The 27,983-nt window shown below is 43.4% G+C and overlaps 1 protein-coding gene across 1 annotated transcript in view; it reads right to left on the minus strand.

Annotated features, from left to right (window-relative positions):
• LOC113409598 (polycystic kidney disease protein 1-like 2) overlaps window positions 1-27,983 on the minus strand; it is a 61,780-nt gene that overhangs the window by 28,818 nt on the left and 4,979 nt on the right. Inside the window, exons 3-18 of the mRNA XM_026663715.1 lie at window positions 24,107-24,292; window positions 22,724-22,834; window positions 20,002-20,149; window positions 17,471-17,700; window positions 15,700-16,104; window positions 13,938-14,036; window positions 12,549-12,598; window positions 9,639-9,756; window positions 8,703-8,910; window positions 7,560-7,680; window positions 6,975-7,116; window positions 5,042-5,242; window positions 4,327-4,472; window positions 3,265-3,459; window positions 1,954-2,079; window positions 766-782 (exon numbers count right to left, since the gene is read on the minus strand). Of these exons, the coding sequence (XP_026519500.1) occupies window positions 766-782; window positions 1,954-2,079; window positions 3,265-3,459; window positions 4,327-4,472; window positions 5,042-5,242; window positions 6,975-7,116; window positions 7,560-7,680; window positions 8,703-8,910; window positions 9,639-9,756; window positions 12,549-12,598; window positions 13,938-14,036; window positions 15,700-16,104; window positions 17,471-17,700; window positions 20,002-20,149; window positions 22,724-22,834; window positions 24,107-24,292 (2,503 nt within the window). The remainder of the gene's footprint in view (window positions 1-765; window positions 783-1,953; window positions 2,080-3,264; window positions 3,460-4,326; window positions 4,473-5,041; window positions 5,243-6,974; window positions 7,117-7,559; window positions 7,681-8,702; window positions 8,911-9,638; window positions 9,757-12,548; window positions 12,599-13,937; window positions 14,037-15,699; window positions 16,105-17,470; window positions 17,701-20,001; window positions 20,150-22,723; window positions 22,835-24,106; window positions 24,293-27,983) is intronic.

The following is a 27,983-nucleotide window of genomic DNA, read 5'->3' on the forward strand; positions in this document are numbered from 1 at the left end:
GGCCGAACCTGCCGCGTCAGCAGGTAAATAAACTGGCCCGGCCCGCTAGGGTGCTTACCCTGGCGAGCCGTGTGCCAAACGTTGCCGACCCCTGGTGTATTGTATGTGTGATGGGGCGTACCTGGCCTTTCGGGGCCCCCTGCTGGAGGCCCTGCAGTCCTACCTCACTCTGCTCCAGGAAGGAGCAACGAAGGTGTTTCCTTTAGGCCTGCCTAGAGAGGCTGAATAGAAGAAGCCAATCAGAGCCCACCAGCCTCAGATAAAAGGAGCTGCAGGGGCTAAGCAGGTTAGTTCCTGGCTGGGACTAGAGAAGCAAGGAAGAGTGCCCCTTCCTGGTTACAGGAGCACATGTGAGAGCCACAAGATGGGTTCTGGTGGTACTTGTATTCAGTGAGGAGGAAGAGGAGTTGAGAAATTCGGGGTGAAGAGAAAGGGGCTACAGGGGAAAAGGCCCAGGGAATAGCAGCAGCAAACTGAGGGAAGTCGTACAGGGCTGCTCTGAGTAAGACCCCTGGGCTAGCACCCATAATAATGGGCAGGCCCAGGTCCCTTCCACTGGCCCTCTAGCAAAGTGGCTTAAGACCCAAGAAGGGGACAGGCTCTGTTGGGAAGCCCAAGTGCAAGGCAGGATTTAAAGGGGCCCTGAGACAGGGCTGAAGACACTGGTGAGGGCAGACAGTGTGCTGAACTCTTTGCTACCATTAGGGGTCCATTCACTGTTGGACTGTGTGACTTGGCTGGAGGGCTGAGCCACTGAAGACTCACCTAGTGAGGTGAACAACCTACAGAGGTGCCCAGAGTGGGGGAGAAAAAGGATTGCAGCATCCCACGAGAGATGAGTGTCCCTGTCATGGTACCCAAGAAATGGTACTATATTGTTAAATGTATGTAGTTAACGTATTTCAATTTTTTTCTCCATGAAACCTATCAGTTTATCAACAAATATTACCTCTCTCCATGCCCTGTGCTCCATACTGCAGATAGAAGGTGCTGTGCATTCCCATTTATGCCTAAGTATAGGCACTGATTATTTTGTGATCATGAAACCAAGGTAATAATTACAGTGCCAGGAGCAAGGCCCAGAGTGGTCAAGGGGCTGTGCAAATTTTACTACACAGTGCAGCCACTGCCTATCCCTCAGATCTACGACCCCAGCAGCTTCAATCTTAAGCTTCTGCTCATGAATCTGACTGAGCTACATTTTTATCTTGGTTACTAGCCATTGCTGAAATACTCCAGCCTCATTTCCTGGCTGCATTTGAAACATTTGAAACAGCCTCAGAAATCAGGAGAAACTGTTTTTTTATTGCTAGTGTACTGGGAAAACAACAGCCTGCAAAAGAATTATTCTGCCCCTTCCCCATTGACTCGCTTCCCTAACAGCACAGCACAAGAAACACTGGGATGAACATTGAAACAAACAGCACCATCTACTGATTATATAATGTTGTTCAAGTAACATTCAGGGACTCCTAGCATTTATGGTAAAGCTGAACAGCTATGCCCAGGTACTGCTGCTGTGAAACGCCTCTTGTGGAAAGCTGCTTGTAACATTTAGTTCAGTGGGAGCATGACAATAAGGCAAATGCCAGGAAGTTACAAGCATGAAGTCAAATGGATTTTGGAATAACTCAGCTTTGCACTTATATAGCAATACCTTTCATCCTAGGATCTCAAAGTGCTTTATAGGCATGAATGAATTACCCCACCTGTGAAACAGCTAAGTATTATTATACCTATTTTATAGCTTGGTCACTGAGTTAGTGGCAGAGCCAGGAATAGAACCCGGGAGCCCCGATTCCCCGTCTCCCACTCTAGACAATACTGTCTCCTGACATGATCCCTGCTCTTTGAAACATTAAATAAAGAACAGGCTACTGCAAGTAGTGATGCTCTCCCAAGGCCAGGGGTTGTGGTTCTGTGGGTGGAGATGTGGATCAAAGCGCTGCTTACCTGTGCTGAGGAAGAGAGCTCTTCGGTCCTGTAAGTGGTTTCTTTCAGTACCTCTGACATCTTAAGAGCAGTCTGTATTGATGTTACATTAACAGCAGCCAGAGTTGTCAGCATCAGCTCTCTCAGCTTGGGATGAAAGGAGATAATTAGAGACAGGAACAAAGATGTTAATTGAGACTGTAAATGTAAATACTGCTGCATATTGACAGTCTAGTTTGCTATAGATCTAATGGCAGAAACAAACTCCCCAGGATGGATAATTCAAGCTAGCATTAGCTCTACTTGCAAATTGCCACTTTCCATAGCTATTGACTGTATAATCACAGGGATATTTTGTCACTCTGAGACACAGGGGATTTACACATATAACATCCATTAACAGTAATGAAAACTACTTGTGTGAATTCCTACCCGTTGGGATGAATGTATAGGCCTTCGTGTATAAATACCACCTCCACTGAAAGCAGAATTGCAGACGATTGGCTCAGAAGAACAACAAATCATAGCTGATGAATTCAGCGTATGTTGTACTTCTCTAGCCTCTTTCCCTCTGAGGAGCTCAAGGCAGTGGAAACATTTAATTGAGCCTCATCCCACACCTGAACTGAGCCTCATCCCATTGATGTGAGGTGTGTAACACACACAGGCAAACAGGTCCAGTCCACAAATAGTGGCCAAGCTGGGAATGCAGGAGTCCTGACCCCCAATTCCCTGCTCCAGCCGTACTCTCACCCTTGAGAGATCCCCACTAAATTCAACGTGAATGATGTTTTTAGCATGCAGTTTTACTTAGGGTTTTCAGAATCAAGACAGATGTTGGGGCTCTATTACCTCAGTCCAGGGGGAGAGGGTTTGGAGAATCACAGAGGGATTGCTCTTATTTCTAAGGGGCCTGGGGTAGGGAAGAGATTTCACCCCTTTTGAGCATCCCCCACTGGCTGCTGGTGGGCCAGTGCCCTAGCTTTAGTAGGGACTGGCTTCCCGCAGTCAGTCTCTGGGTAAGTGCAATGCCATTAGCAGCACTCAGGGAGGTGGTGCTGGGATAGCCAAGAGGGAGAATGTTGATATGGAAGGGGTGAAAAGTCAATGACTCAGAAGGGCCAGTGGTGAGAAATGAACAGCTGCTTCTTTTTAGCTGAAACCTATGGCAAATGCTGGCCCAAATCCTGAGAGATACTGAGAACCTACAACTCCCATTGACTTTGGAAGGAGGTTTGTAAGCCCTTGGTGCTACTCAAGAAATCGTCCATGGTCTTTACAGAAAACGGAAAATGCATCATTGTAGTGTAAGAAAATAAACCACTGTCTGACCTCCCTTCGGGTGTCGGTCTGCAGAGATGTATTAAAGGTCTCTCCCTGGCTCTCCTGATTAAGGACTGAAGACATTGACTTATACAGCTGGAACAGGGACATGCTGTTGTTTCCTTCTTTTAGGATGGCATTTGCTTTCTCAGCTAGAGTGGTCTGCAGGGTCTGGTTCCCAGTGTTCATATCTTCACGTCGAACCTGATGATGCAATTAGACACGCCCACAGCATTGTTACTGCTGCCTGCTGGTATTATTACCCCTTCACAACCTCCATTATCATCCTAGCGGTGTTCATAATGAGAGCTGATCAAGAAACTGAGTTTGTTCCCCCTTTTTTCAGGGATCTTTTTTTTCCAATGAAATTTTCCAACCGTCTTTAGAACCACCCAGGAAAAAGAAAACAACATTTGCAGAAGCATTTGTTTAAAAAACATATTCTGTTTTCATCTGAAAAAATGTTTTGATCAAAAGTTTCCAACTCTTAACTTACAAAACAGTTACAGTCTCTTCTAGAGATGCATCTGGTTTGGTCCACCTGACGGACTAAAGAAAGATACTGATAGGTAGTAGTATCCTTCATGTTAGAGAAGAGAGAGAGGGCCCAATTCATCTCTGCAGTACTTCAGTCTTACTCCAGTATGATGCCATTGAAATCAGCGGAGTGATGAGTAACTCCATTGAGTAACACTGATGAAGCAGTGGTGCACATTCTTTTAATAAATATAAAGATTTATAATTGGGCCCCCTGGAGACAGGTTCTGGTATTTTTCTGTTTTTTTTTAACTCCCAGACTAACTATACATAGCCTGTGCTGTTCACTATATCCCTAAATTCTGGCCTGAACAAACTGTGATGGAAGAAACTGCTGGCTGCACATGGGATGCTACAAGGAAGCTTGTCTAGTCCTCCTTGGTCAGAAGGATGGAGGATGGTGGCTGTGGATCACAAGAGAGTAATGGGTATAGAATGGGGAGAGGAGGCTTTGGAAGGTGGCCAATCCCCCAGAATCACAGGTTTAGCTATTGGCAGTGAGAGGCCTAGAAGGGAAATGATTTTTCCGTGTACCTTGACAGTAGCATCAGTCTGAACCATGTCACCAAAGTTATTGCTGACAGTAATTGTAACATGTAAAACAAAGTTATTTTCCTCTTCTCCAAGGGGAAGATAAACCGATAGGAGTTCAGGATGTGGGCCACAGTTCAGGAGAGAGCCTGAAAGAGAAAGACAGTGTTACCCATCATATATTTCACACCCTACTGAACAGCTCAGCATCCTCCAAAGAGACACTCAGCGCCGCGCAGGATTGGGCCTGTAGTTATCACCATGGAATCATGTCTCTTTGCTTTGATTTGCAAAATTAAAATAACTCCTCTGTGGAAAAATTAATAATGACCCTTAAATTCAGATTCCTTGCCTAAGGTGATTCCACAATCCTTAAAGGGAGCCTTTAAAAATCTCCTGCAGTTTCTAAAGGGAAACTATCATAAAGGTCATGGCCCTCTTATACATATATGCCCTGTTCGTACCTGGTTTTTCTTTCCGCTGTCATAGGGCCAGGTTGAGCAAGGGCTGCATCTTTCTCCACAAGTTTAAAGTGAACAACCCTATGTGCAGAACAAGGGGCTACTCTGTCCGAGTTGAGGGTATGAGAATCCGGCCAGTTATTATCTGGCCAGCAGCAGCAGTGGGTTACGCCTGTGCTCTTGTTAGTGATGGAAGTACAAGGCTGGGTGCACACACAGGGAAGCTGCCATTCAAACAAACCAGCCCCAGAACATACCTGATTTCAGGTAGAAGCAGTACGTGAGCAGACTGCTGTGTGCAGGGGGGCAGGAGTCCTCCGAGCAGGCAGTACTGCAGGAGATTGTGAAGCTGGTGAGCACCGATCCCTCCTTGGGGGATATAGCACAGACTGGGACCATTGGTGAGGGCACCATGCTGACAATGTAAGTTTCGTCGCCATATTTATTCTGAGTCATTGCTGGAAAGTTCAGAGGGAAAACATCAGTGATCATCATCTGATGACTTTCAGCACCACTGAGCATCAGACGCTAATAATGATGCGGTTTGTTCAGGCTCTGGGAGTGACAATGTTGTCTAACCAGAGCTGAGATATCTTCATAGGCTAATCTATAGCATAGACAGCACTATACAAACATGGTTTTATTTCCCTTGTAAAGAGAAGCTGGATTATAAAATTGAATATTCATCGTAGAGCCATGTCCAGATGTGTCTAAATCAGATGATTAATATCATCTTGGATTAGGGTTGTTGAATCAGGGCTTGTCTTTTCGAACACTTAGTTTGTGGCAAGCTAGAGTGTAAATATACCCCGCACTAGCCTGCCAGGTGCTAAGTGTCTGTAAGGACCCTGCGGCTGGGCACTACTCTGCTTTGAAATGGGAGTAGGCTAAACTGCACTAGGGTACTTTTAGCACATGGCAGCAGGGTCCACATAGACCCCTGGTGCAGAGCATGCCATTGTGGGGTAGATTTCCCCCCCGCCCCCAACTTGTCACAAACTAAGTGTTCATATAGACAAGCCCTCACTCACCTTAAATTACTGCTTGTGTGGGGTGTACAGGTGACAAAAGGGTTAAAGTGGCCTGAGAGGCCAATTAACCTACCAGGCTACACCTGAAGGCACCCCCTGGCTTGAAGTGGTTTCCATCATATACAGGGATTACAGTTTGGTTCAATGGTTCTCAGCGTCCCCACTGTACAAATTGTTCCAGCATTCCTGCCTGAAGGGGGATCTGGCCTAATTGGTGGTCAAACACAGCTAGGGTTGGGCTGGGTCTTCATAAAGGAAGAAGCAAAGGTCTGCCAGAGGAAAGGCCAGGCAGGAATGGTAGCTGAGAGCTTTCTCTTGAGGGCTGAGAGAAGCCTGGGTGGCTGAGCTCTGAGCTGGAAGCCTGACTGGAGATAGGGGCTGATCAGGGACTGCAGCCTGCCTGAAACCATGGGTGGCGGGAGAGTGTGACCACCTTTGGCGGTGAGAGTGAAATCCGGGACCTGGGGCTGGTGTTGGGATGGTTTGAAAAGAAGGCGGCGACTAGCTGAGCTCAGATGGGCTGAAGATTCAGTTGTTTTGTTACATTCTGGTGGACATTAAATGAAGTACTCTGAGACCCTGAGAAGGGTTGGACTCTGTTACCTGCTTTGGCAGGAAGGCCAGATCACACCAATGGCTGAAATCGGCCATAGAACGCACAGGACAAACTGAGGCACAGCTATTGCAATACCACATATAGCCACCAGGGATGTGTTTCAGTTGCAGCTTTGCCACACCTCTACTCTGTGCTTTTGTGTGTACCATACTCAGGGCCGGCTCCAGGCACCAGCTTAACAAGCAGATGCTTGGGGCGGCCAAGGGAGAGGGGCAGCACGTGCGGCAATTCGGGGGCGGCAGGTCCCTCACTCCCTCTAGGAGCAAAGGACCTGCCGCCGAACTGCCGTCGCCGATCGCGGCTTTTTTTTTTTTTTTTTGCTTGGGGCGGCAGAAATGCTGGAGCCGGCCCTGACCATACTATACATCATATTCTGGCAAAATTAAGAAAAGAGTCACTGTAAACATAATGGCATTCAGTGCATCAAATTATTTAACAGCATATTTGTCCTTTAAAATGTTTCTTCTCCTACTATGTACGATGTCTCCATATTGCAAAGAGATTGTATCTCGGTGGAGTTTTTGAAACTCTGGCTTTCCCCACCTGTTACTTTAATCCGAAATGCTTCTCCGTGTGCCTGCAGAAAGGAGCTGTTCAATACCAATGTAGATCTGTTGCTCTGAAGCAAAGTCAAGGAGCTCTGTCGGAAACCCTTCAGACTGCAGACTGAAGAGAGGGAGGGAGGCTGGAAAACCCAACAGGAAAATTAACAAAGCAGAAGAGGCTGTTTACTGTGATTTCCATCCAGAGAGTTCTGTGTGCTACATTGTCTATAGACCCAGTTCTGAAGCCTTTATTAAAAAAACATACCTGTTGACATCAGCAGGAGTTTTTCCTGCTATGATACGTGGGAGTACGGTGCACTAATAGTGACAAAGAATGAATGATATTTGGTGAAACATTCGTCCACCTGAATATACGTGACAAGATTTGAAATCTGTGTGAAAAATGCATGTGCAACTGTGTGCCTGCTTTTACACATGCAATTATCATGATTATCTCCACTGGCAGCAAATGCCTTAAAGGTACCTAGGGAGACACCCCCACCCCTACCTCAAAGGGCTTCCTTTCAATCGGGGTGTTTATTTTTTGTGGGTGCAGCATTCCTGACCAACCCACTCATCTCACCTTTGACTGGAATGTGTTATCTAAATACCAGTTATATTGTACGGCGTGGGAGCCTTCCTGCATGGTGGCTCTCAAAGCAACTTCTGCAGTGACATTCACTAGCTTGCAGTTTTTCTCACACCTAGAAGGAAGGCAAGACAATAATTATGCACCAACAGATGACAGTACTCCCAGCTAAAAGCCCACCTTAGTTTTTCCATCTTTTGGTCGGAATCTGCCGAACTCGTGGGTTATGAGGCAGATGGTACATAGAAGTCACAAACTGCAACATTTTCAAAAACTCCCAAGTGACTTTGGAGCCTATGTCCTATTTTCAAAAGGAGCAGAGGTACTGAGGATGTGTCTACACTGCAGATGCTACAGTGGCACAGCTGTAGTGTAGACACTTGCTACAGTGACAGAAGGGCGTTTTCTGTTGTTGTACTAAATCCACCCCCTTGAGAGGTGGTTGCTAGGTCAATGGAAGAATTCTTAAATTCACACCTCTAACCAATGTAGCTCAGTCGACCTAAGTTTTAGGTGTCGACCAGGCCTTAGAAGACTAAGTTTACACTACAAAATTTTGCAAGTCTACACTACAAAATTACATCAATCTAAGTTACAACGATGCACAGCCCCTGCAGTAATTGAATTGGTTTTACATGTCCACACTACGCTCCTGGTGTCAGCGGTGCACGGCCTCACCAGGAGCGCTTGCACCAATTTAACTGCCAGTGTGGGGCATTGTGGGACGGTTTTTGAAAGGCAGCAACAGCCTATGTAAGCAATGCAGTGTCTACAGTGTCACTGTGTCGACCTGAATACATCGACCTCAGTGTTACGCCTCTTGCAGAGGCGGCGTTATTAAGTCGGTGTAGTGGGCGAGTTACATCAGTGGGAGCTGCATTTTAGTGTAGATGCTAACAGTTAGGTCGACATAAGGCAGCTTACATCGACCTAAGTCTGTAGCGTAGACCAGGCCTAAGTCTCATGAAACTTAGGCTCCTAAGGGCCATATTTTCAAAGGTATTTAGATGCCTAAAGATGCAGATAGGCCCCTCGATGTTTTTGAAAATCGGCTCATTACTCTCATTGATTTCAGTGGTTGCAGGAGGAAATGTAGCAATAAGAATGGGGAATAAGTACTACGGTTCCAAGGCAGACCTGATTTCTGGGCGCAGTTCTTGTCTGGCAGTCACGTACAGACATTGCTCGTCCTGCTTCTCTTCTTTTCCATGGCTTCTGACTATCACTTGCAGGGTCACCGCTGAGTTTGGCGGGGGCAGGCAGGCAGGCGGGATCTGTGCCATGCTCTGGTCAGTGGGGATTACTTGATGCTGCACACATTCCTGCCACCCAGGCCAGCAAGCCCCTGCACAAACATTTCCTTTTTAATGTTGGTAATAATATCTGGCTCGTCTGTAGCGATTTTCAGACGTAGATCTCAAAATGCCTCACAAAGGAGGCAAGCTCCTTTATCCCTATTTCACAGATGGGGAAACTGAGGCACAGAGAAGTGAAGTGACTTAACCAGAGTGGCCCATCTGCCCAGTGGCAGAGGAAAGAAGCCAGATCTCTGGAGTTCCGGTCCAATTTTAAACTTTGAATGCTTTTTCATTGCTGCAGAAAAACAGAAGCCTCCCCCAGCTTCAGATACAGCCAGCCTGCTTCTCCTCAGTGTAAAAAAGGGGCTATGATACTCTGGCAGCACCGTCGCCCTCTGCAGTCAGGCGTTGGAACTCTGCTGGGAGCTGCCAGTTAATTACTGCTGCCTCATAAGACTCTGAATATGGGTCAGGTGGAAGTAGATCCATGGCAGAGGGGGCTCAGGGTTGGGGATACACATCTTGAGAGATGGAGCTCGAGGAGCAGCCATCCCTAGGGAGAAGATTAGACTGGGGTCCATGTAGTAGTATGGTGGAATTAGCATGAAGCGTGATATTTTGACTGTACAACGAGCATGTAGCTTTTGTTTAAAGCCAGGTGGGGGTCTATACCCTCCTACAGTCAGACTGGCACAGCACATCCAGTATGATGGTGAGGTTACCATTAGGCAGCTAGCTAATGGTAGGAAAAAGTCAAAACATGCACTGCACATACCACACGCCCAGGTGAAGGTAGAATTATTATTGTCATCTGGCCAGTCAAGGGTAACTGTTGTGAACGGATCCACATGGCGACTAGGTTTAATGTATATTTTATTTTTCCTTTTGTCATCCTAAACAAGAAGTGAAAGTACCAATTAGAGCAGCAATGTGCGTGAACAGATGTCTAACCTTTCATTATTTTATAATGAATAAGAAAAAGGGATTTGAAGTGTGCTATTAGCAGAGAGAGCCAGGGCTAAAAAAATTAGGCCCCCAATCAGCTTAAATAATGGTTTGTCCATGGTCATACAGAAAGTCTATAGGAGATCTGAGACTAGAACCCAGATGTCACAACTCCTAGTCTTGTGCTTGTAACCACCAGACAATTCTTCCTCTTACAATAGGTCACACATGAATAATGATGTGTTTTTTCTGTTTCTCAGCGTTCTGACACATAATGGCTCTAGCCATAAAGATGAGTAATGTCTCCTGTTCTTCTGACATAGTTTCTGTTTTGAGTGAAGTCTGTTTTTAAGGGATACTGTTGTCTTGAAAATCATTTCCGTGTGAAATTCTGTACTTGCTATAGTTACAAGTAACCCTTAAGATTATTACACTGCAAAGAAAACAAAACCATTATTTTTAATTAGTTTTTACAGTTCGTTTAATGTTGTGGATTTGACTGTACTTAGGGTATCGTGAATTTCATCCTTTACTCTCAATAGACTATTAGCTTCTCCTTTGCTGAAAAGACCCTTATAAATACCAACGGGAGCAGAAAAATCTTTAGAAACAATGTAAAAAGGCATTAAAAATAAATTTGGGACATTCTATTTAATGAATACCTTCTCAGAAGCTGGATTAAAAAAAATTAGTTGACTTTTTAAAAAACTGTAAGAGGATTTCAGTCCAAGTAGGATCGGACATTGGGAGAAATGAGTTTTCTAGTCTGTTTATTTTTATTGGCTGGCTTTTACTAAGAGCTTTAGAACAGATCTAAAGAATGTATTTGCCTCAAAGATATAAAGTGTGGATTCTATGTTAATCTAACATTCTAGGTAGCAATGCCTCAGATTTAGAGGGCCCAGTCATGTGATGTGCTAAGCATCTCAGCTGAAACTATAGTAAAGAATAAAAGAACAAAATTGTCAGAAACATAGATGAACATAATTTTGTTGGGGAATAGTCAACTTGGTTTTTGTAAAGAGAAATCATGCCTCACCAATCTACTAGAATTCTTTGAGAGGGTCAACAAGCATGTGAACAAGGGGTATCCAGTGGATATAGTGTATTTAGATTTTCAGAAAGCCTTTGACAAGGTCCCTCACCAAAGGCTCTTAAGCAAACTAAGCAGTCCTGGGATAAGAGGGAAGGTTCTCTCATGGATTGGTAACTGGTTAAAAGATAGGAAACAAAGGGTAGGAATAAATGGTCAGTTTTCAGAATGGAGAGAGGTAAATAGTGGTGTCCCTCAGGGGTCTGTATTGGGCCCAGTCCTATTTAACATATTCATAAATGATCTGGAAAAAGGTGTAAACAGTGAGGTGACAAAATTTGGAGATGATACAAAACTATTCAAGATAGTTAAGTCCCAGGCAAACTGCGAAGAGCTACAAAAGAATCTCTCAAAACTGGGTGACTGAGCAACAAAATGGCAGATGAAATTTAATGTTGATAAATGCAAAGTAATGCACCTTAGAAAACATAATCCCAACTATACATATAGGGGTATAAATTAGCTGTTACGACTCAAGAAAGAGATCTTGGAGTCATTGTGGATAGTTCTCTGAAAACATCCACTCAATGTGCAGCAGCAGTCAAAAAAAAACAAAAAACAGAATGTTGGAAATCATTAAGAAAGGGATAGATAATAAGAAAATATCATATTGCCTCTATATAAATCCATGGTACGCCCACATCTTGACTACTGCGTGGAGATGTGGTCGTCACATCTCAAAAAAGATATATTGGAATTGGAAAAGGTTCAGAAAAAGGCAACAAAAATGATTAGGGGTATGGAATGGCTGCCATATGAGGAGAGATTAATAAGACTGGGATATGATAGAGGTCTATAAAATCATGACTGGTGTGGCGAAAGTAAATAAGGAAGTGTTATTTACTCCTTCTCATAACACAAGAACTAGGGGTCACCAAATGAAATTAATAGGCAGCAAGTTTAAAACAAACAAAAGGAAGTATTTTTTCACACAACGCACAGTCAACCTGTGGAACTCCTTGCCAGAGGATGTTGTGAAGGGCAAGACTATAACACGGTTAAAAAAAGAACTAGATCCATCAATGGCTATTTGCCAGGATGGGCAGGGATGGTGTCCCTAGCCTCTGTTTGCAGGGCCAGCTCCAGCTTTTTTGCCGCCCCAAGAGGCGAAGAAAAAAAAAAAAAAGCCGCGCTCGGCCGCCCTTCGGTGGCCGCTCTACCGCCCTGCTTCATCCTCGGGAGCAATTTGGCGGGCGGTCCTTCCCTCCGAGAGGGACTGAGGGACCTGCCGCCGAATTGCCGCTGAAGACCCGGACGTGCCACCCCTTTCCATTGGCCGCCCCAAGCACCTGCTTCCTGCGCTGGTGCCTGGAGCTGATACTGTCTGTTTGCCAGAAGCTGGGAATGAGCGACAGGGGATGGATCACTTGATGATTATCTGTTCTGTTCATTCCCTCTGGGGCACCTGGCATTGGCCATTGTCGGAAGACAGGATACTGGGCTAGATGGACCTTTGGTCTGACCCAGTATGGCTGTTCTTGTGTTCTTAAACCCAATAAAGTCAACAGGAGTTGATGGTACTCAGCAACATGGAAAATCGGGTCCATAATTATGTGTGTTGCAAATGTTCTTCAGGCAGTACTTTAACAACCAAGAGGTATTTCTTAGCTTTTCCGCCTAAGGTTATACCTTTTGAACAATACTCACATTTGTCTTTCGGATGTTTGCTTTGGATTTGCCTTTGTTCTGAGACGAGTCTGTTAAATATAAAGAAGATAACAGAATGTTTTACTGCCATTTGTGAGGCTGCCAGACAGCAGTGACTGAGCATTATGACTTAAATAAATCATGATTTGCCTGCAATCTGTTTGAAAGTCAGGGTTACAGGAATCAAACTCCCAGGTTATGATAAGCAGAAATGTTGCAATGGGCAAAATAATAACAACAAGCAACTAATATAAAGAGGAGGATCCCGCTTCTCCTCTCACTTACAGTGGGGTAAATCAGGAGTAAATTCTTTGAAGTTGATGGAGTTAAACTGGTACAAGTGAAATAAAAATCAGAATTTTATTTGTATTACCGTGGTGCATAGGAGCTCTAATGATGAACCAGGATCCCATTGTGCTAACTACAAACATTGACCAAAAAGACAGTCCCTGCCCCAAAGAGCTTGCAGCCTAAGTGGGGGTGCAAAGACAATTTGAGAAAGAGCAGTGGAAATTAAGGGCTCAGTGTTATTACAATAGCCCATTCGTTCATTGGATCAAATGTATCACTATCTTTACACTAGTAGGAATGTAGCTGCGACTTGAGCTATCTAGCAGCATGTTATTTGTCAACAGCAGTTCACGTTATGCTGAGATTCAGGTATTACACAACATCTGGAGGTATTTCCCAGGCCACATCTGTAACTAATTCTTTCTAGCACAAACAGCACATGTGCAATGTGTACCCTTGTGCGGAGAGACCCCAACCTGGGACCACTTCAAAGTCAGGGTAGCTCTCGTCATTAGGCAAAAGTAATAAGAAGCTACTGGCCGTTTTTTTGTTAAGGATTTTTTAAATTGAGAATGTTATATGTTCTTGTATCTCTCACTTTATTTTTAAAGTGAATTGAGAGCTGGTAAGAGGTGCATAATGGACAGTCCTTGGAAGTTCATTTTCTTATATAGGGCTTGATCCTGCTCTATTGAAGTCAGTGGCAAAACTTCCAATGGTTCTGTAGTGCAACTGGGGTTGAATGAGACAATACCAGAACGAGCAATGCCGGCTTCCCTGTATTGCATAGCCAACCTGCCTCCTCCCCTATATAAGGAGACTCCCGTACTGGGTGAGGAGCATGTTTTTCCTTCTCCATGCCTAGTCAGTCTCTTGCCTCTCTACTGAGATTAGCAGCAAGAGAGTCAATTAGTATATATGTAGGCTCTGGTTTCTTTCCCCAGAGTGTCCAAGAGGATTATCAGTACTGGCTCTGTTGGGAAGCAATTATTAGAGTCCTGTGTACAGACCATGCAAACACTCTGTGCAGTGAACTGATTTATTGTAAAGGGTCACAGAATATGATTGCAAACAGCAGTGTTAGGTAAGCATTATTACCTTCTTTAAGAGAATTGTTGGCCAATACGGTGATGCTCCCAATCTCCAGACTCATGTTCGAGAAGGCATTCATAGCTCGCACCTTGACCACAAATGTACCTAGGAAGGACAGGGTGCCAAAGGTAGATCGGGCATTAGCAGCAGCAGTGCACTTGACCTACATGTTTGAGTCATAAAATCCAACTTTGTGTTCCAGGCCTTCATGAAGAAATCCTCTTCCTCACTTGTGAATTACTAGGCAATACTGGAATAAACTACGTCTTTAAAATAAGTTATTTAGGGGTTATCTGATCATTGAGCTCTTGGGATTTTACAAGAATTACGATTATTGGCCAATAAAATTCAGTCAAATTAGCTCCAGAGGAAAGAACTCTTTCTTCTGTCCCTCTTCTGAGCCTCCAACTACAGTTTTATTTACACCAATTCCAGAAAACAGCTCAGCACCAACTATCCCATGGTATTGTTAAATCCAGGAACAATGTAACCTGCCTGCCTCCAAACTGAACTTCACTGGATCACAAACTCCACCAGGTTATAGGGTTCTGTAACACCCTGACTCTGGGTGAGTCAGCAGCAGTGGGAATTGAATCTGTGACCTCTAAATCTAAAAGCATGAGCTTCATTTGCCTGAGCTAAAAGGCAAAATCTACTGTTTGCCAAGCTGTGGCAGGCTTATCAACCTCTACGTGTGGCCCAGACACCACTAGAGGGGGAGAGAGCACCACAGTGAGTGGGAGAGGGTTACACTTGCAGCTTTTCACAATATCCCCACCAGGGAGACAGAATAGCTGGAGTCAGGGCCAACACACAACCGTCCCGTGTGATTGCCAGTCCAAGACAACCCACATCAGAGCAACTCCATCCAGACAATGTGGCTTCTGCCTCAAGTCTCGCTCCGAGTCTGTTAGGACTGTCCCCCCGCCCTCCCAGCAAAATGTGCTTGCACAGTGTGTGCCCCTCAGTTGCCTTGCAGATATTGTGGGGCCCTCTCCAAACTCCAGGTACCAGACAGAACACTTTAACCGCACTGTCTCACATCAAGAGTTTGAAAGTTGTGCTACCACTGTCATGGTACGAAGCCTGGTGTACAATGTCTTGCAATGCCAGAAAGCCCAGCTCTGGTCATTACATAGCTGCTAAGTATCGGATCTTGTATCTGTTAGAAAAACAAAAGACTGAAGGCCCAGTTCTCCACTTCGTTACACCAAGTTTGCATTGACCTGACACCAGTCAAATCATCGGAGTCACACTGGTATAGAACTGGCACTGAGCCTTTAGGCTGCACAAAAATAATTGCTTGAATCAAAGAAGTGAAAACAGAAAATATGTAACTGCACAGCTGCCACACAGAGGGCACAACAAGCTGCATGTCCCATCCTTCTTACAGACACACAACAAACGTCTTGTCAAACTGAGACTTGACAGTAACTATTGATTTGCCTTATTAAAGAATTACAAAGAAATATTAAAGGAGAGAAAAAATACAGTATCTGCTATGTGGCCTATATAGCTCTGAAACTGTGATGCTCGTGTCTCCTATGTAGGACACCTTTCAGTCTATCTGAACTCAGTCTGTGTGCAGAGACAGCAGCTATTTTGTTCTCAGAATTGCTGCAGCCTGTTGCAAAGAAGATACAGACACTGCTCTCTCGCATGGAGATTTGACTTTTGTTCTTTCTTGCTTTCCTTAATCTAAAGTAAAAAAAATAAATAATTCAGACTCTTTGTGTATGAGAAAAAGTAACAGGCTAGTGAGCTGTACCTTCAGTATGAACAGGAATCCTGTATATTCTAGATTCTCCTTTAGGGCTGTCTTTCTGGTGAGAGTAAGTTTCATTAGACCCGACCACCTCAAACTTCAGCTTATCTGGTGCACCATGAGCCACGGAGACATTTATCTCCAGGTCTTTTCCCATTTCCAGTGTGTGGGAGGCTAATGCAGCCTGAAGACCAGATATAGGTTCAACTAAATGAACAGCAATGCTTTCAGAAATCTCAGATGTTGTTGTGTTGCTGGTTGCCAGGATTTCCAGTTGATGCACCCCTGGGCCAATCAGCTGCTGAGAGGTACCATCAAGCGTCAGATTGTGAGGGACAATTCCTTCCTTTGCGCTGGATTCAATCAGAGTTGTATTGTCAGCTGTTACAGTGTAGGTCACTCCAGTACCTGGAAAGTAGGATTTCAGAACTTGGTCACAGATCGTCCAACTCTACCTGTTCCTTGTCACATTCAGGTGCATAAATAACCGAGCCAGGCAACTATTGCAACAATGTTCTGCAATCATCCATCTCAATTTTTAAATTCATTCTCTTCATCTGTTTTTGTGCCCCTTTTGTGTTTGCTTTTTATGAATATTCTAACAAATGAAGGAAGGAATGTCAGTGGAAACAACAAAATTCAAGCAAATAATATTGAATTCTTAATCACGAGCATGCAGACCAGAAGCCTTATTCTAAGAGTTCTGATCACCCAGTCAAGGACTAGAGATATGTCATGGGACATGTTCCTACAAGGTGCTGAGCACTTTGGCCCTGATTCAGCAAAGCCCTTAAGCACATGCTTAACTTTAAGGCTCTGAGTATCCCTGTTGACTTCAATGGGACTTGTGCTTAAAGTTAAACACATGCTTATGTGCCATGCTGGATTGGAGCCAGAGCGTTCACCCGGCTCCCTGGCAGGATCAAGCACTATGTGTCCAATCAAAACAGCATGAATAGTGATTATTGAAAATGTTCAACACAAGCTGCAGACCAAGAACCATCTATAGAAATTATTCTGTAAATAATTTTGAATAACAAATACATTTGAGAAAAATCAGTCTGTTTGTGACAAATTCATCTAATAAATGATTTGTAATGAATTATTTATCCAGCGCTAATATATAATTATCATCCTTTGCAGTTATTTAGCAGCTTTGCCCCACACTGACAATACAATCCATACAAGTGCTCCTGGTGACGACGCGCACCACTGACACAAGGAGACAAGTGTGCACACACAAGCAATTTAATAACTGTAGTGGCTGTATGCTGATGTAAGTTAGCTGAGAACCTTGAGAGCAAAGTTCTCAGCATGCTTTACAAATATGAATTAATCCTAACAATCTCCATCTGAGGTAAGTCAATATTGTTATATTTTTTATGCAGGTGGGCAGTTGAGGCACAGCCAGGGTATGTGACTTGCTCAAGGTCACACAACGAGTCTGTGCAGAGCCAGAAACCAAGGGATGGGACTCCCAGTGTCCCTGCTCTAACTATTAAACACAGTGCCAATAAGAGCAGAGTGTATTCTTTAGGCCTGTGCGCTCCTTGATTGTCAGGCATATCCAGAAGAGAAAAAGGTTTGTGCTCACATCTGAAGTGTTGCAGAAGCTATAACATAGCCTCCCTAGCACAGGGATGGGGCGAAGTTAGTTTAAGAAAGTTAACATTTAGTGAAAGCTTTCATTTAAAGAAATACAGATTTGCTTAGTGGAGATTCTGCCTGTGCCCACTGAACCTGCTACTTAACCGTGCAAACTGATTACTCTCACCTCCATTAAGTTCAACTTGGATCCATAACATCTCCCCATACAGGGTCCTGCAGTGAGAACTGTTTCCTGATTCATACTTGCTGTAGCACCCAGTAATGCTGAGCTGATCCATCTTATCCTGAACAGTCACCAGTTTTTGTGCTGTAACGTGCCATTCACTGGTTGTGCATTCCACGAAGACAGTAAACTCTCCAGGAGAGGTATACCGGTGTGTCACATTGCTGGACAAGCTTAAAATGCAAAGGAGACATCCAATTGTCATGGAAGGTTGCACTGTGAGGTTTATAGCTGTATTCTCTGAAAGCAATGGCCACCATTCCTGAATTATGGCTCTACTTGAGATTGTTATCTCCTGCAACCACACTGATTCCTATTTTGCTTGCGTATTATTCCAGGGTTAAGTTTGTCTCCCTGTCCCCAGCTCATATGTCGTAACACGGTATGTCAAGGATGATCACACTAAATTTCTTCCCTCCCAATTTTTCATCCCCATTTAACCTACTGCTAAAGTCAGTGGGAGCAGAGGATACTCAGCATCTTGCAAGATCATCCCAGTGCTGGCCTATTTTCCTCTTCCTAAGCATGGTTTTATCTATGCTTGTGTCGGGGACTGCGGGTCTTGAAACCCAGTCCACAGGCACCAGTAAGTTCCAACCTGCTACCCAGTGACTTGCTAACAAGTCCTCAGAACTAGAAGCTGAACTCCAACAGAGGACTCCAGTCCTGGGATCGGATTGGTGGAACGCTGGGGGTCCTGATTGGTTCCCTGCTTCTATTTAAACCATGAACAGGAAGTTGTCCGTGCAAGTGAGTGTTCTCCCCCTCCCCCCCGGACTGCTTCCCTGGTGCTACCTACTCCTATTGCCTGACTCTGATCTCCTGGTAATCCCTGCTGGCCTCTTGACTGTCAGTCTGCCCTCTGGTATATCTCAGAATCTGATCTCCTGGTATCTGACCTGGCTCCCAACTCCTGCTCCAACCACTAGCTCAGACTGTCCATGTCCTGCTCGTGACAGTTTAGATTTGTTGGCAAAAATGTCTTCTCACTGCTAACACTGGTGCAGCTCTACTAGCAGCATTAATGGTAGGCACACTACTATAGAAAAGGCTCCTGCAGCCACTGGGCTTTGTAACAACATAGGGGAAATACTCCAAAGCACCTAAGGGGTTTAGGGTCACAAGTCCCAATTACTTCCCTTAAGGGCTTCTGAAAATCTCTCCCCATACTGTCTAGCCCTGCTCAAAGCCCACAGCAGAATAAGGAGGTGAGATAAACTATGGAATGCAAATAAATGCAGAAAATAAATATCCCTGGGACCATTATTTATTAACTATTTATTACAGTACCACCTAGGAAGCTCAATCAAAGGTCAGGGCCATATTACAATAGGCATCGTATAGACACATAATAAAGGTCTTATCTTGACTATGAAAAAGGTTGAGTTTAGATAGGACTTAGCTAACATGAGTTAGCTGAGATGGGTTAAGCACAACCTCAGCTGGACCACTTTTTCCGAGTAAGACAAGGCCATAGGAGACAATCCCTGCCCTAGAGTGCACCCAGTCTAGGTGTCAAACAGGACACAACAGGTGACAGAAACAGACAAACCGGGTTAGTGGGGGATTGAGGGAATGAGGTAACAATAAAAAATGTTCACTTGCTGAGACATGGTCAAACTAAAAATAATACTGGGGTTTTTTTATAAAGCTCTTTACCTGTGTCATGAATAACACCTTAAGCTATTAACACTGAAAGAATGTTTAACAGCCACTTTACTTTTTGCCCTTTCTGCTCTTTGATTTTTCATTTCGCTCATCTTGGATAATGTAAGTAGATGGATGAGTTTTTAGGCTGATTCCTTCTCTGGATTTCCCTGCACTAGAACAATGCAGCAAAGTGTGATTTTCAAATACTGCAGAAAAATATTTGGTGGCTAAAAGAAAAAGTTCATAGATTCCAAAGCCAGAAAGGACCATTGTGACCCTCTTGTCTGACCTCCTATATAACCCCAGCCATTGAACTTCCCCAAAATAATTCCTAGAGGATAACTTTTAGAAAAACATCCAGTATTGATTTAAAATTGTCAGCAATGACGAATCCAAGTTTTCATGGAATTAGAAGAAAATAAAGATAAACAAAGCACCATGGAACCATTTTCAGTAATATCCGGTATGGAAAAATACCCTTTGAAAAAAAACCCCCAAAATATTAGCCTTAAACTCCTTGGCAGTTTCTCCTTAGAAGGGCAGCAGGTTTCTCAATAATTTTGTGTGTACAGAATCTAGATGAAAGCCCACTAGAAAGGAAAGGAATTCACTCATACTGAGCAGATGCAAGATCATGGCTGGCAGCTTGACAGAATAGGCATTGCTGCTTTTAACAATTTCAAAGCAAGTTACAGCAAAATCCACCCATCTTGCCGGCATGTCTTGTCACTGCGTTGTTTGCAGCATCTAATTTTAAGCGACTTGAAACACAAAATACCAAAGTCTCTAAAACTAAAAAATCATGTATAAAAGCTTCATCTTACGTTAGAGGGTAATAGGGATCAATAGTGTGTCCATCTCCAGTGCTAATGATACAGGAGAGGTTGCCAGAATAGGGAGAGAGTAGCCATTTCAGAGAAACTGTAATATTTTCAAAGATAAAGCACGTATCAGTCACGGCCAGTTGCAAACCTGTAAAACATAATGCACAGAGCACAGCATCATCACCTGCTCATTGTAAAATTGTTTTCATGTATTGTTGGCATCTGGACTTAGTTGAAGCACAGTTGCTCGATAATTGCTGCCTTGTTAAGACAATTGAGGGAATTAAAGACATGAAGTACTAAGTTGATTTTTCCCTGGTTTTGCTTGTCTTGATTCCTGTTGAAACATAATTATACTCTTGAGTGTTTTGTACATACCTGAGATTCCTAGTCATATATATTTATTCAAAGCCCTATACAGCTGTCATCTGACGTGACCTTTTTATGCAATTAATCTGTATTTAGCCGTGTCCTTTGCCAGAGTGTGCTTCACTGTTCCAACCTAGCCTTCCTTGAGAATACGGAGCTGAAGGGAAAAAAAAATTGGGGGACTGCGTAGCTCAGGGCACTGGTAATAGGCTATAGATTCACCTCTGGATCACTGGTCCTACTCCAGCCCAGTTCAGCACTATCTGAGGGCTGTTTGGTGGACTCATTTCAGTTCTGAGGGGACAAGTGTCTATGTCACACTAACTGATAACTTCTTAGCAGAGAGGCCAAGGATTGAATGGGCCATGGAAATTTAGGAGTGGCCCTTCTTTGTCACAGCTGAACCACTTTGTTGAGGCAGTTTTGAGGATACTTGTGCTATTTACTGCCTCAGCTACACCTATTCTCTGTGTAAGCCCTGTGGCTTGACACCTACCAGAGATGGGAGGTAACTGAGTGAGCTCTCTGATGGCATCTGCTGGAGAACAAGGGGAGTTTAAATGAGGCAGTACCTCATTTAAATATCAACTCTGTTCTCTGCTGTCATCTACTGGAGAGCAAGGGGAGTCAACTGTGTGAGGCAGTATCTTATTTACATATTAACTGCAAGTAGTTTGGGGACACTGGGATATATAATTTGACTTAAGTTTTGTACTTGGGGCCCATATTTTTGAGATTACCCTGTTGGGAACCCCCCTGGGCAAAGCCTGGACAATGACAGGGTATGAGGTCATCCTGATGAAAGTGATGTTTGCTGAGGTGGGGTATAGGGTGGCCAACCCTCCAGAATTGGCCTTGGAGTCTCCTGGAATCGGCATCAATCTCCTGGTGACTAGTGAAAGCAATCCGGGAGATTTTGATAGGCTATTTTAAGAAAATGACATTATGTCATGTTGGGGGGGGGGGAAATCTCCTGGAATAGCTTCAGTCAGAGTTGGCAACCCTAGTCGGGTAAGAGGCCCTGGACAAAGCCAGAGAGAAAGGGCAAAGAACGTGCATTGTTTCTGGGTAGTAGAGATTCTGAGGGGTTCATAACACCACTGGTCCCCTTATATCTAGAATAGCCAAGCTAAGAGCTATAATTGCATTAGGGGAGCAGAGATCACCAGAGCCTTCCAGTTGTCTAGCCAGTGGCAAGCAGAGGTCAGAGCCCTGCAGCAGTTTTTGTCACGTGAGCAGCAGGCAGAGCAAAGCAGCCGTTGGATTCACCCGCAGGTCACAGCTTGCAATAGGAGAGCAGCAGAGTGAGAGCAGTTGCACTACAGCACTACAGCGAGAACAGAGGAATTCATAGGAACAGTCTGTCAGCCTAGTGACTCTGGTGAGGTCTCCCTGTCCTAGGGTGACCAGATGTCCCGATTTTATAGGGACAGTCCCGATTTTGGGGTCTTTTTTCTTGTATAGGCTCCTATTACCCCCCACCCCTGTCCTGATTTTTCACACTTGTTGTCTGGTCACCCTACCCTGTCCTAGCTGCTGAAATCAGAGAGCTGCCTACGAAACAGGGACCCTGGTTGTCCTCCTGGACTCTTGGAAACACAAACTATGAGTGAGGAAGCTGGGGACCAAAGAACTGAGATGGGAGACTGGGAGGCAGAACAAACTGCATCAGCCATTCGGGGTCTAATTCTTTGGGACTGTGATTTATGCACCCCGAGGTAAAGGGTGGTGGAAGGTATTGAACTGGAAATATTTGTCCTAGATCAACCTAACCTTTCTTTTTCTCTTCCCACCCAATAAAATTCATTTGTTCAAACCTCTGTGCTTGAGAGTGGGTACAGATTTGCCTAGCAAAGGCTCCAGAGTGATTTAGGTTCCCAGATTACTGGATGAGGGTTCGAACCAAAAATTAAGGAATTATTGAAAATCCCCTAAAATAAGGATCTGGACCTTGTTGCTGCCAACACCACTGGCAGAAAGGTTACATGTGGATACATTAAAATCTCCACTGCTAACATGCCAGGATCTTTCACAAGTACTGAGTTCACTCACATACATATAATTAAATTATAAAAGAAAGCAAATGTCTGTCTTTAAAGTTGGACCTGAACTTGGAACAGTATAGATGGAACCCCTGGGATTTGGGGGAAATTTTGATCTGGACCTGAACTTCTCCACTTGGGGCTTTCTCTGTGTGATGGATCCCAATACTGGGGAATTTAAGATCCATGTCTGATATTCTTGGTTCAGACCCATCTCTAGCTTCTTAAACTATTTTAAGGAGCTATGTCACCAGTCATAATGTTAAAACATTGTACAGTATGGGCACTATGACTACAACTTTAATACTTACCTTCCATGCAGTGATATTGAACAGACAAGTAGCTCCCCAATGTAGGACAAGGATCTCCAAAGAAGGTCCCATCTGATGCCACCTGGCACGCCTGGAGTCCGTGACACTGCCCTGTAAAGCATCACAGTCTCATGTGCACTGGCATTTGATAGATTAAAGTACCAAACTTTAAACTTCACAACAACTCAAAGAAAAGGTGGCTATTGAAGTAAAAAAAGGGCATTTTCATGCCATCGATTTCTGAGCAAAATGGGGAAAAGAGGGGCAGGAATAGATGATCAGACAAGCTGCATGGTTTTTTGAATCAGTCATGCTTTGGATGGAGACCATCAAAAAAACCAAAAACTATTACTGTTACAAAAGTGGAAGGAACAAGGATGTGCATTGAATTTATGGTTATGTCAATTATAAAGTAGAACCCAATTTTTAGGTGTTTAGTAGATGAAATTGACATGATAACTAAATAGGATGGAAAGATAAACATAAGGATGAAATAATGAATTAGAGTCAATAATATTGTGCAGGTTCCATGCCAGAGAGACAAGAGAAATGTGGGAAGAAATTGACTTTAATGGGATTTGTGCACAGGGAACAATGGATGAATAAAGTCCCAAGTGAACAGAAAACTTTGTAGCCTAAAATCTGGTGGATAAATACCAGTCTTTTTCACCTGCATGTACTTTTCTTCCATGAGGTTTCACTTCAACTGTCAGTGGGCTCTGCCTTAGCAATAAACAATTAAATGTGTTCCATAAAATCTTAGTCTGATAGAAAGAATGAACAAGGCATGAACCTAAACTCTACTGATGAGAAAACTGCAATGAAATGACAGTGAAAAAATGAGTAAAACTAAAAATGTAAGAAGTGCATAGCTGAATAGTAATAAAACCTAGCTTCTGTATAAAGCTTTTTCATCAGTACAGCATAAAGCGCTTCACCATGTTTAGTGTATTTATCCTCACAACACCCCGGTGAGGCAGAAAAGTTTTGTTATCATCCCCATTTTACAAATGGGAAACTGAAGCACAGAGAGGTCAAGTGACTTGCCCAAGGTCACTCAGGAAGTCTCTGGTAGAATAGGGACATGAATCCAGATCTCCCAAGTCCTAGATTAGTGGCCTAACCATTGGACAATGGGCTATATACGAGAAGGCAGCTAGAATCAAGCTTGCGTATATGTAGTTTTTATTTGCCAGTAATGGGCCAAATTCTGCTGTCAGTGACACTAATGTAAAACTCAACTCTGGCCTTGCACAGGTGTTACTGAGAGCAGAATTTGACCCATGAACATCCACAGACATAAAGCAAGGTCAGTTGTTTTAGGTACCACACATTGTAGTGCTTACTGTAGAACTCTGACAAATGCTGCAATGAGATATTTACCTACTACTTCATCCTTGACACTGGTCCAGCTGCAATCCTCCTCCGTGTCAAGCTGGAGGGGAGTCTCCAATACACAGTAGTGAGGGGTCTTCCGCCCATAGAAACTGTCACCAATCTGAATGACTTCTCCTGACCCACATTGCATGGTGGCATTGAAGTTATCACAAGCAAGGCTCTGGCCAGATTCTGATGGGAAAGGAAGAACAGATGTCATCTCAGACAAGGATATACAGTGCATCCTCTGCCACAGGGACTAGGAACAGATTCTCCCCTACTAGGAATCTGTGTGGTCTTATCCTGCCCTGGAAATGAGACCCCCATGGTGATTCCTGAAGGTGGGTCTCAACTAAAGTTATTTTGAATTGGTTTTTGGTTTTTTTTGAAAAAACGGGGGAATTCAGATGGAATTTTCATGACACCGTCTCCATTTTTGAACAACTACAGAGCTGGTTGAAATGTTTAAGAATTGTGAATTTCTGAAAAAAAGGGGGGGGATTTTTGGGGGGGAAACTGCAGTTCCCTCCCCCTTTTTTGATCAGCTCTTGCTCTAGTCTAGACTTAGCATACTGGCTCCTCAATGCCTGTTAGAATGAGCAAAAAGCTGTATTTGCGGTGTGAAGGAAGAGAGGTGTAGAAGGCTCTGCTGAGTGTGTGTATTAAAAAAAACAAGTTTAAGTGACACTGGGATGGGAAATAAAAAGGTAAAGTTGGCTGTAATTTTTCATCAATGTTTTTAATGAATAATGCCTTTTGTTTTGGGTTCATTTTATTGAAAGTACTTTTTACAAAAAAAAGTAAACCAAAAATTTTCGGTTTTTGTTGTTTTCCCCCTTTCTCTCTCTTTTTTCTTCTCACCCAGTAGAACAATAACAACAACTAAAGAAAAAGAAGAAGAAAATGGGGGAAATGAAAAGAAAAGGGGTGGGGGGCAAAGAACAAAAAACATCATTTTTTTTTGTTTTGAAAACCAAAAGAAGAACATTTTACAGAGTTAATTTCTTTAAAAAATTAAAAGTGAATTAAAAATGAAGAACATTGAAAAAATATTCATTCAAAATTTTTTCATGTAAAAGTTTTGACCAGCAATACTTAAAGGTTTCAGGCTACTTGTAAGATCAGAAACAGCTCCTAGGTAACGTGTGATCTGCGTTAGGCTCAGGAAGCTGCCCAGGAGAAAAGCCTACTTATTCAATGGGGGCTTGACTGTAGCCTACTCATGGAAGCACCCCTTACTCACATGTGAAGTCCCATTGACTTCAGTGGGACTGTGTGGGTGAGTAAGCATAGCAGGATCATGCCCCTAAACACACATACCTTATTCTTTGAGGGGCAAGCTGATAACTGTCTAGGATTCTTCCAATGACCTGAACTTATTTAAGAAAGAAGATGCCTGAAAACCCTTGGTGTCACTTACGGGAGCCACAGAAGAACATTGCTTCAGTTGCCCCTGATTTAAGTACATCATTCTCCAATGGCAACTGTGACTGTTCCTCTTGAAAGCCTTGATTAGCAGTGCCAGTGTGTGCACACTGTGGTAATTGTGTGCTATCCTTATTTAATGGCTAAATCTAAGCCTAGCTGTATCTATAGCAACATGACCAGATTACAGGTTAGAGCTGTCTAAATAAGCTTGTAACATAATTTGCTGTTAAATTCTAGTTGGGGCTATTATCTACTGCTTTTTTTTTTTTTTTTTTTGTTCTTTTCCTTCCACAAAGAAGGTTGTCATTATAGCTGCTCCCTCAGCAAATTTTGCATGGCATTTATGCTTAAAAAAAGTAGGATTAATTGACTAACACTATCCATTCAAAACCTGTTTAGAAATGTGTATTTTGACTACAGTATAGTGCTATGGTTTATTATGCATCTAACAGTGAAATGGAAAGAATAAATCCCACAAGGTCTGTGAAGCTTTAACTGCAGATAGAGATGCATGAAAAGTTCTGGGAAGAACAACAGAAGGGAGGAAAGCTTAGTTACAAGGCCATCTATCTATCTGTGCTTTTATACTGCACTTACCAACATTGTATCTGAGCACTGAGACTAGTTTGTCAGACCTTATAGACATTCACGCTGAAGATTCCAAGCATATTAGAAATATGATTCAACCCTCACAATAGCCCTGTGGGGTGGTGGTAAATACTGCGATTCCCATTTTACACATGGGCAAACTGACGCACAATGAGGTTATGTGAGCTGCTAAAGATCACGTAGGGCTCAAGCCAACACCCAGTGAAGCCAATGAAAAGACTGCCATTGACCTCTGTGGACATTGGATCAGACTCATAGCATGCAGAACTGGTACAAGGACCTAGTCCTCTCTCCCACTCCCCTGCTCTAACTATTAGTGAAGTTTATTTGTGCCTCGGTGGATGTGGACTGGAGATATTGAAAACAAGTCAGTGATTTGGATCAATCTCTGAAATGGTTGATTGATGCCAGGAGTTTCTACACTTCATTTCTGGGTTAATGAAGAAATAATGTAATGGAACCCATTGTTATTAATCCGTTTCAGGCTCTAATATTGCTCATTAAAGGCCTGATCCAAACCCCATTGCAGCAAAATCAATGGAAAGAGTCCCTTTGATTTTAAAGAGCTTTGGATTAGGCCCTATGGTAATGAATGCTGACCTCCTTCCAAAGAGAGGGGTGATCATTCTGGTTGTAAAGAAAAATTCCCTTTTTAATTTTAAATACATAAAATACTGTACTTGATAGTGGAGCAGGGCAGGAGCATTGCTAGAGCTTGTAGCAGCCTCTGCCGGAACACGGGATTCAGAGACTATGTATATTAGTCAATCTGCAACCAGACTCTGTTGCAAAAAAGCTGCCATGTTGGTCAGCCCATCTTGTCCAATATCCTATCTCTGACAGTGACCCATACCAGAGCTTCAGGGGGAGTGTACTGAACAGGGCACTTCTGAAGTGATCCACCCCTATCTTCCCGGATTCTGATAGTTAGAGGTTTAGGGTTGCCCTAAACATAGGGTTGAACCCCTGACCATCTTGGCTATTTGTCATTGATGGACCTATCCTCCATGAATGTATCCAGTTCTTTTTAAAATCCAGTCATGCTTTTGGCCATCACAACTTTCCATGGCAATGAGTTCCACAGGTTAGTTATGTGTCGTGTGAAAAAGTACTTCCTCTTGTTTGTATTAAACGTGCTGCTTATAAATTTCCTCGGGTGACCCCACATTTTTGTAGTGTGGGAAAGGGTAAATAACACTTCTCTATTCATTTTCTCCACACCATTCATGATTTTATAGGCCTGTATCATAATCCACCCCCTTAATCATCTCTTTTATTAAGTAGAACAGCCCTAATCTTTCTTAGTCTCTCCTTTATAGCCGTCCCATAACCTGGAGCATCTTTGCTGCACTTCTCTGAACTTTTCCCAGTTCCATTAAATCCTTTGGAGATGGGGCAACCAGAACTGGACACAGCATTCAAAGTGTGGCTGCACCATGGATTTATACAGTGGCATTCTGATTTTTTCTGTCCCATTCCTAATAGTTCCTAACTTTTTGTTAGCCTTTTTGACCGCTGCTGTGCACTGAGCAGAAGTATTCAGAGAACTATCCACAAGGACTCCAAGAATTCTTTCTTGGGTGCTAACAGCTAATTTAGACCCCATCATTATATGTGTATAGTTGGGATTATTTTTTCCAATATCCTTACTTTGCATTTATCAACATTGAATTTTAATCTGCCATTTTGTTGCCCAGTCACCCAATTTTGTGAGATCCCCCCAAACTCCTCGCAGTCTGCTTTGGACTTAACTATCTTGAATAATACTAAGATGCCCGTGACCTTAGCTCTAGTTTACGCAAATGAGCAGCTTAAAATGCCTCACTCACATGAAACCGATGAGAAA

This window comes from Terrapene carolina, unplaced genomic scaffold, assembly GCF_002925995.2.
Source record: "Terrapene carolina triunguis isolate 2854851 unplaced genomic scaffold, T_m_triunguis-2.0 Scaffold33911, whole genome shotgun sequence".
NCBI classification, from domain to species: Eukaryota; Metazoa; Chordata; order Testudines; family Emydidae; genus Terrapene; species Terrapene triunguis.